The sequence below is a fragment of the Nematostella vectensis genome, chromosome 7, assembly GCF_932526225.1.
Source record: "Nematostella vectensis chromosome 7, jaNemVect1.1, whole genome shotgun sequence".
Taxonomy (NCBI): domain Eukaryota; kingdom Metazoa; phylum Cnidaria; class Anthozoa; order Actiniaria; family Edwardsiidae; genus Nematostella; species Nematostella vectensis.
Genome location: NC_064040.1, coordinates 201081 through 210714, shown reverse-complemented (window position 1 = coordinate 210714; position 9634 = coordinate 201081). Strand labels below are relative to the sequence as shown.

At 42.0% G+C, this 9634-nt stretch overlaps 2 protein-coding genes across 2 annotated transcripts; both read right to left on the bottom strand.

Annotated features, from left to right (window-relative positions):
- Positions 1–1096: 1096 nt before the first annotated feature.
- On the bottom strand, positions 1097–7160 carry LOC116604491. Its single transcript, XM_048730451.1, has 2 exons — positions 1263–7160; positions 1097–1193 (listed from the first exon to the last, which is right to left on the bottom strand). The coding sequence occupies exon 1, from the start codon at positions 6984–6986 to the stop codon at positions 1467–1469; it is 5520 nt and encodes a 1839-aa protein (XP_048586408.1). The 5' UTR covers positions 6987–7160; the 3' UTR covers positions 1097–1193; positions 1263–1466.
- On the bottom strand, positions 7080–8327 carry LOC116607810. The gene is made up of 2 exons (XM_032369271.2): positions 8219–8327; positions 7080–8149 (listed from the first exon to the last, which is right to left on the bottom strand). The coding sequence occupies exon 2, from the start codon at positions 7807–7809 to the stop codon at positions 7165–7167; it is 645 nt and encodes a 214-aa protein (XP_032225162.2). The 5' UTR covers positions 7810–8149; positions 8219–8327; the 3' UTR covers positions 7080–7164.
- Between the last annotated feature and the right edge of the window lie 1307 nt (positions 8328–9634).

The following is a 9634-nucleotide window of genomic DNA, read 5'->3' as shown; positions in this document are numbered from 1 at the left end:
AAACCTTCATTAACCCGTGAACTACGCTTTAGCGTATTACACTTTGTGGTGATCTGATTCAATTGTTCTTTTTTGTGTTTTTTTTCTAACTATTACCGTTTAACTATCACACTTTGTTTCACGGGTTAATGAAAACCACTCTAATTACTTACAGTAGTTCTTTTTTAATATAATCATTTACTTGTATAATTTAGATGAGCAATACATATTTCTTTATGTCTTTGTAGAGCTCATCTCGTTCCTCATAAATAACAAACAAAATGAAGTTTGTTCTTATTTTGGTGCAAAGGAATCTACAGTAGTTTTCTAATCAGATAATTGTTTTTCTTTTAACACTCACCTGTTATTTCAACAGCCTTACTTGAGTTTGCTTGTCTCAGAAATAGACCTTGCTTAATAAACAAAGACATGTTACAAACTTATTTAATAATAGGTAACAACTGCAATATTGTATGAAGAGAGTGCCCCTCTCTTCCCCCTGCTATTGTTGAAATTATGCTCAATAAACTTTTACCTCTTCCCTCTCCACCAGTTAAGCATTCTATGTATGCTTCCCTGTACAAAATGCACCCCTTCAAATAGAACATTAAAGTTCACATACTTGTTTACTTCCTCAAACTCTTTGCTTTGTGTTTTTTGTTAACTTCCTAGGAACAAATTGAATACATATAATCAATAAATCCAGCAAGCTTATTTTGCAAACTCACTTTTTTTTATTATTTTTGCGCAAAACCAATCAGGATTAGGGGGGTCAAGCACAAAGAAAAAAAACGAATAAAAAAAGCCCATTGGTCTGGGATCGAACCCGGTCTGAAGAACAAAACGGAAACCATACATACGGATTACCCAATCGGTATGGCAGCACAAGGCTTTTACGGAAGGCTGTAAAGAACCCGAAGGCCCCAAGCACCGATATTTCCGAGCGAATATGCTGTACAACACTCTGCAAGGTTATCCCAACCCGCGCATCAATGGGGAGGACAATAACCAGGATCCCAGGCCTGTAATACGGTTACGCCACGCACAGCTCGCCGAGTGTCACCTCCTCGCGCAGGCCCGCGAGGCGATGGGGCTCATAAACCACGACGACAACCGATTATAAACACAACGATTTATTCCGATGCTTGAATAACACACTTATTAACTTCCGGAACCTGGCAGCTCCTTCTACAATGTAGCTTTCTAGCGGTTTTCTACAATAAAATTACAGCTATAAGTGCGAATAACAAACGACATAAGAATCGAGGAAATGAAAAACTCACCAAGCTGTCGGCCATTACAAACTCTGACTTTCTGACTTGTACAAACTTGTTTAGTCATGTGACACCGATATAATTACCACAGGTATACCGCGCGTCGGTAGCCACACCGGCCCCTAAATATAAACTACCTGAAAGTTTTTATTTACACTTAATCAAGCGGCAACCGACGATATCTCCGTTACTTTACATTACGCAGTTCACTCTCTAGTTATCCATCTCCAATTTACAGAGACGCGTCACCGGTCGCGTAAGTTTAGTGCTGCTCACTTGAACATCTCCTCGCCTCCGTCTTTTCGCTCGCGTCGCGACAGTAGATACCGTCTTCACCATGGCGCTGCGCACACGGCCATCACTACTTGGTAGGACTTCCATCACACGTGCAAGTGGCCATTCGCCTCTCCGAAAGTTCTCATCAGCCAAAAGAACTACATCACCTTCCTTGAGGTTTTCTCTGACAGTAGTCCACTTCGTTCTCTCCATCAGCGTTGGGAGATATTCACTTGTCCACCGACGCCAAAATCTGTTGCTCAGATATTGGGCTTGTCTCCAGGCTCGCCTACAATACATATCTTCCTTTCCAAATACGCCTGGTGGCACACTAGGCGTTGGTCTCAAGTGAAGCAAATGGTTGGGAGTTAGGGGCATCTCATCCTCGATATCATCACTGTTACTTGTCAGTGGTCTGCTATTGATGATGTTCACGGTCTCCGCCATTACCGTGAGAAGCACCTCATCGGAAACTATTTGTTCATTCAACAGCGACTTCAACACACGCTTGGTAGTCTGTACCATCCTTTCCCATGCACCACCCATGTGGCTTGCCGCAGGTGGGATAAAGCTCCACTTAATCCGCCTTTGGATACAAAACCTGTTGATCCTCTCGAGATCCCATTCTCCGAGGGCTTGCTTTAGCTCCTTATCTGCCTTCGTAAAATTTGTACCATTATCACTATGGATCTCTTTAGGATATCCTCTAAGACTGATAAACCGTCGCAGGGCGTTAATCATGGAGTCCGTGTCCATTGAATGCGTTATCTCAACATGCACAGCTCTCATGCTGAGGCACGAAAACAAACATCCATACCTCTTAACCTTTGACCTTCCGACCTTGACCTCCATTGGGCCAAAGTAATCGACCCCTACGTAAGTGAAGGGTGGCTCCTCAGCTGCAACTCGCATAGCCGGAAGGTCTGCCATGAATTGCTCCATTGGCTTTGCTCTTCTTCTCTGACACTTAAGACACTTGCCAATCACTCGACGAACTGCAGATCGTCCCTTTATTACCCAATACTCGTTTCTCAGAGACGACAAAACTGACTCTTGACCCATATGTCCAACACTCTGATGATGATCCATAATAATCAGGTCTGTAACATGATTCTTGTAGGGTAGTATTATAGGATGTCGCAACTCGTAGTCAACCTGTGCCTTCCCGATCCGTCCTCCGACACGTATCAGTCCGTTTCCTTTCTGCGGACATAACTTACTGATTGACTTGTCAGATTTCTCATGCAATCTCTCGTCAGGGAATTCTTCTCGTTGAACATGCCGCAGAATTATGCACTCTGCCTCTTGCAACTCCTCAACCGTCATTAATCCTCCGACGTCCCTCTTCTCATGCTCACCTTGGGCTTCCTTGCGTTGCAACACCTTACTCCTTAAGAATTGCTTGTATCGCAATAACCAGGCGATCGATAACTTCAACTTCTGCCACGAAGAGTGGTACATGATGATGTCATTAATAACATTTCTCCGTTTCTCCTCACATGTCACATACACTTGCGCTTCCTTTCTGACTTCTGGGTCATCGTCCGTAATCTCAGGGATTGTGATCACCTTAGGCCAGTCTGCATCGTCCTCCAATAGGAAGCTCGGTCCCTTCAGCCACCGATCGTTCCTGATTAGAGTGTCCATCTTGAGTCCCTTTGAGCCATCATCAGCTGGGTTGTCATCCCTATTCACATACCGCCATTCTCCAGCATTGGAACCATCATGTATAATTGTCAAACGATTGGACTCAAAGGTGTGAAACCTCTTCGTTTCATTGTTAATGCACTTAAGCACCGACATTGAATCAGTCCAGTAGTTCACTTTGTTTACCTTAAGATCCAGCTCTTCCCGGATAATCTTACTCAACTTTACCGAAATAACAGCAGCGGTTAGTTCTAGTCTTGGAATAGAGATCTCTCGCAGGGGAGCTAGTCGTGCCTTCCCCATGACAAATGAGCAATGTTTACGACCCTCTACATCTTCTAGTCGTAAGTAAGCCACCGCTGAATAACCTTGCCTTGATGCATCCGAGAACACATGTAGTTGAGCGTCTTTGAGTTCCTTGAAATCTTTCGGCTTAAAACATCGATCAACCTTCACCTCTTCTAGCTTGGGAAGATCTTCCACCCACCGCATCCACTGGGCAGAATCATCTGGGTTCATGGGATCATCCCATCCGACTTGCTTTCTGGTCAACACTTGTAGAAGCAGCTTTCCCTTCATGGTATAGGGTGCAATAAATCCAAGAGGATCAAACAGAGAGTAGACAATTGATAATACACTCCGCTTGGTTGCAGGTTTCTCCTTTGCACGTCTGTTGCTGTCCGCAACATCCCATACAAATTGATCATCTTCCACATTCCACTTCAAACCGAGTGTCGAAGTCGTCGGCCGCTCTAGCTCGTTCAACATTGACTTGGCTCGATGCTTCTCTGGTACCGATGCAATCACATCCTTGTCGTTACTGCACCACTTTGTCAAGTTGAACCCTCCCTTGTCCAACACTTCTCTGATATCACTTACAAGTTTAACTGCATTCTCAGTCGTATCCGTAGACTTCATAAGATCATCCACATACATATTTCTAACTATTGCGTCAGACACTTCCGGGTTGGTGTTATCCTTAAGTTCTATTGTCTTCTTCAAACAATAGTTCACTACACTTGGTGACGATGTCGCACCGAACAAGTGTTTCACCATCCTGTACTCCTCCAACTCTCCAGATAAATCAGAGTTGGGCCACCATAAAAACCTTAATGCATCACAGTCCTTTGGATTCACCCGTACCTGATGAAACATTGACTCCACATTCGCGACTAATCCGATCTTCTCCTCCCGAAAACGACTTAATACTGCAACAAGATTGTTTGTCAAGTCCGGTCCTTGTAACAATTGTTCATTTAACGAAGTTCCTCCATACTTTGCTGCACAGTCAAAAACAATTCGCACTTTATCCTTCTTCAATGGGTGTGTCACTGGGTGGTGGCTTAAGTACCACAACCGCCCATCACTTCGCGCCAACTCTTCAGCCGGTACCTTCTCTGCATGACCTCGCTCGATGTAATCATTCATTGTCTCCTTATACTTATCAAACAGAACACCGTCTCTAAGAAATCTCTTCTTCAGAAGACCGCACCTTCTTTCCGCCATACTCTTGTTATATGGTAAATAAGGCGGGTCTCTCCTCCAAGGAAGTGCTACCTGACAGTGCCCGTCGACTATCTCTAGTGTATCTTCCATTATCTCTAGTGCACGCTTATTTTCAATAGAAGGACAGACGTTTGAACTGACAACTGAATCCGCAAAGTCAGTTTGCCAGAGTCTTTCTAATTGTTGCTGCAATACCTCTTTATCAATCTCCTTCTCTATTTCTAAATCCGCAGTCTTGAGCTTAGCAGTTCTAGAGACATTGTCCTTAAACGAACAATGCTGTGGTGCACCTGTACCATCATGCTCAGCAAGCTTGGTATCTTCCGGGTGGGTATGTGCTACAAGACATGATTTCTCATTATAAAGTTCTTCAGGAAATTGCTTATTCGCTACATTAATAAGGTTAACCGAGCACTGGTCACTGTCCCTTTTTCCGCACATGGGACCCATCACCGTCCATCCAAGAGAATATCTCACACCGACCGGTTCTCCATCGTTACCAGCCTTGTATTCTAGTGGTACAAACAGCAATGGATTTTCCTTAAGTCCAATAATGAGTCCAACTTCTGACGCACCGCATTCTTGCAAGTTAATGCTCCTCAAATGAGTAAATTGTTCAACATCTTCCCTCCTTGGTATACAACTAGAAGATACAGGAATTTCCTTCACTGTCCTGACATTTAACAACTCACTTTCTACCATTCCATCTTGTGACATTACTACGAGATCAACCATGTGACCTTTGAGTTTCCTCGTTCCCGTTACACCAGCTAGTTCAAAGTTCATGGCAATGCCATCACATCCAAGGTCAGTAAACAATTGTTCCTTACACAATGACACTTCACTGCCACTATCTAGCAATGCATAAGTCTCCAATACCCTGTCATCTCCTTTCACCTTGACCTTGACCGGAATGACACCCAGGCACACTCTGCGCTCACCGGCCCCAGTTGCGACAGAAACTGAGGCTACACTTGTACTACCCGCATTAACACCTGTTGTTTCTGGTGCCGATGCGTTAGGTCTAGCTTGTCCGGGTGACTTGTCAATCTTGTTGTCAACCGTATTATCCTTTCTTTCTTGTACCGAAAAATGTAGTAAGGTATGGTGTTCTTTACCACAACCCTTCACTTGGCACTTAAAGGTTGTCTTAGGACATGTGTCCCTAAAATGCCCTCCACTTAAACACTTAAAACATAATCTATTAGACAAGACTAATTTGTTTCTCTCTTCACTGTTCAGTTCCTTAAACTGTGCACACTTCCATAATCCATGAGGTCCAGAACAAATCACACACTTCCAGCTTGCATTCCCCTGTCCCCTCTGTTGTCTCTGTTCACTATTCTGGGGTGGGGTCACTCCAGTTGCCATGCTTGACCTAGGGGTTTGTTTCTTATCACTGTTATTCCCTTTCTTACCCCTCTGAGAGCTGGCAGACACAAGATCATCCCCAAACTCATTGTTCACAAGTTTGGCTCTTTCCTTGATAAACTTCAAGAAATCCGAAAAATTAGGCCTTGACCCTGATTCAATAATCCTGCCCGCACGTTCCGTCCATTTTCCCTTCATGAAATATGGTAGCTTGTTGTTTAGTTCTCTAAGAGTACTTGTGTAATTTAATTCACTAACATAATCGCTTCCCATGCCTGACAATGTGCGGTGAGCTACTTCAAGGTGTCTAGAAAATTCCAATAAAGCTGGCCCTCCACCGTTCCGCAATGGCGGGAGGTCTTGTAACCTTTTCAGGTGTGCCTTAGCAATAATGTGCGGAAGTCCAAAATTCTCCTTCAAGGTGTTCTTTGCTGTATTATAGCCCTCCGAAGTAGGCAAGTTCACACAACTTTCAATTGCATCCCTTGCCTTGCCTGTGCAATGTTGTATTAAGTACTGTAATTTCCTAGAATTATCACTAGTTAGGCTCTCGAGGCATGTCTCAAAGTTATGCATAAATGAAACATAGTTTATGGGATTACCGTCAAAGTGCATGTATTCAATCCTTGGGGTACTCATTGCCTGAGACAGTACTCTAGCCACATGTTCTCCACTATCAAATAATCCATTGTTGCTGTTAGTTGATGGTTGTGAGCCAGGTAAATTCAACCCAGCTTGGGCTTCCTTTGTTCCATTGTTCAGCATAGTTTCTTCACCACCCCGCACATGGCTACTAATCTCCCGATTCACCCTTTCACTCTCATGACTCTTGTCAACACTTAACTCCGATGATAAACAAACAGACACACAGGATTCCTTTAATCCAGCACTAGACGATACATTGTTATTATTTCCAATACAAGGCTCCACCATTAGCTCCTTACTAACAACAATTTCCTCTGTTAATTTCACAGTAGGGTTTGTACTCACATTTCCAATAGGTGCATGCTGCTCAATTTTGTTTTCAGATTGAGCCTTGAAAACATCACATACATCCTCTGACACAGCAGACTTATTACTCTGATCCACATTCAAGTCTTCCCTTTCCTTCTTAAAAAATCATGTAGCTTGTTTGAGCCTTTTCACATTTTACTTCAGCTTCCAAAAGTTCATGAGCATATTTTAACTCATCAAATTTTCTATTGAGCTGCTGTTTTTTCCGTAAATGTCCCAGATCTAATTTACTCAATGCTGCTCTCTCCTCTAAGGCAGCAACACTCTTAACACTTGATCTTGAATATCTTGAACTATGTCTACTAGAAACATGTGATCTGCTTTCTCTATCACTCACCCTTGACTTCGTGTGTCTCTCAGAAACCTGAGATCCACTCTCAATATCCTGTTCGTCAACAGCAGAGTAAAGTTCGAGTTTCAGCGTGAGTTCCATGTCATAAACTCTTTGGGCCTCCATTTTCTCTTCCCCTTCATCCATTAAGTCCATAAGATCGGAGTGAACACGCACGAATTTCACCCACGTGTTGTGGTAAGACTGAAGTTTGCGGCTAACTTCATTCCTGTTTCCCTTGTACATCAATTCTTCGATTTCCTTTCGAAACCTTCTCAAACTGCCGAGGCAACCCGACCTCGAACGCTTTAAACTGACAATCCTCTCTTCCATGTCTTCTCCTCGATTTCTTCGAGTATTATACCTCCTCGATCGAGCTCCTAAACCTGCAGGACAAGACCGAGCTGACATTGCGAAATCCGTATTCGCTCCACTCGTAACCGAAACGTTCACACAATAAAATCCAATATTCACTCTTGTTATGGCCACAATCACGCCACAAATCCTTCTGTATCACCGTAAATACTTCCTTCTCGTCGAACTAGCTCCAAATCCTCAGACTAGCTTGACAACTTGACTCTATAGCTTGAAAACTGTCACCTCCTCGCGCAGGCCCGCGAGGCGATGGGGCTCATAAACCACGACGACAACCGATTATAAACACAACGATTTATTCCGATGCTTGAATAACACACTTATTAACTTCCGGAACCTGGCAGCTCCTTCTACAATGTAGCTTTCTAGCGGTTTTCTACAATAAAATTACAGCTATAAGTGCGAATAACAAACGACATAAGAATCGAGGAAATGAAAAACTCACCAAGCTGTCGGCCATTACAAACTCTGACTTTCTGACTTGTACAAACTTGTTTAGTCATGTGACACCGATATAATTACCACAGGTATACCGCGCGTCGGTAGCCACACCGAGATTGTGGATGACAAAAAATAGAGGTCTATTTGGGCGTCTTGGGTCCCTTGGGGACTCGCCATGCGCACGGGCGCATCTCTTTTATTGTGTACATGACATCAAATTAGCGAAGAAAAAAGACGCTGTTTTGGTATCATGTGAAAAGCATAAAATAAATAGAAATAAAGACGTAAGGGGGGAGAATATTGACATCTTCATATTAGAATATTGACAAAATCCGCAATATTGTCTACGCTGACTAAGTAAAGCTGTATTTTACTTTAAAGGGGCAGCAGCATAGTACTGCGCATGTCAGGAGTCAGTGTTTATTGTCGGCTTTTAAGTGTCTACAAACAGTTGAACTTTTTAAAAGCTGTCAGTACCTTATTAAATAATATGCAATATTATATTGAAAACTATGTTAATGGACAGTTTGTGGTCATTTTTTTGTTTTGTTTAAAGTCTCCCACATGTACCAAAAGCTCATAAGTCAGTATTAGAATTTCACTGAAGTTCATTGTGTCAGGGCTCTAGAGCTATTGCAAATCTCTTAACCATGACACTCCCCTTTTAAAGGAAAGTAAAAAAAATCAAAATTGTTGGTGGGGGTCTCTGTTGTGTTTCTTTTCTTTTTAGTTTTGTTCTATTATTATTATTATTATTTTCTTTTTTAGAGGGGGAGGGGAATTCAGCTAAAAATAGCCAAGGGTCAATCCAAGCAACTAGTACAAAAGATGTTTTTTTGCAGTCCTTTATTCAATATATTCAAGGTTATCATGCAATTCTGTTGTTTGACTGCATATATATATATTTTTTCTTTCTTTTCATTACAAGTGCTATATGTGTAAGTGGTGACCATAGCTATGATTACTATTATTTAGAATAATTTTTTACCTACTAACAGAAAACAACTTGACTGCAAAACACTTACTGTAGGGCACTCGATATTAGGCATTACTTTCATGTGGATGTAAGGTTGAAATGTCAAAACCTTCATTAACCCGTGAAGTACGCTTTAGCGTATTACACTTTGTGGTGATCTGATTCTATTGTTCTTTTTTGTGTTTTTTTTCTAACTATTACCGTTTAACTATCACACTTTGTTTCACGGGTTAATGAAAACCACTCTAATTACTTACAGTAGTTCATTTTTAATATTATCATTTACTTGTATAATTTAGATGAGCAATACATATTTCTTTATGTCTTTGTAGAGCTCATCTCGTTCCTCATAAATAACAAACAAAATAAAGTTTGTTCTTATTTTGGTGCAAAGGAATCTACAGTAGTTTTCTAATCAGATAATTGTTTTTATTTTAACACTCA

Excerpts from the sequence above, each read along its gene's own strand:
- LOC116604491 (XM_048730451.1), bottom strand. The coding sequence starts at position 6,986 with ATGGTGGAGCCTTGTATTGGAAATAATAACAATGTATCGTCTAGTGCT.
- LOC116607810 (XM_032369271.2), bottom strand. The coding sequence starts at position 7,809 with ATGTCAGCTCGGTCTTGTCCTGCAGGTTTAGGAGCTCGATCGAGGAGG.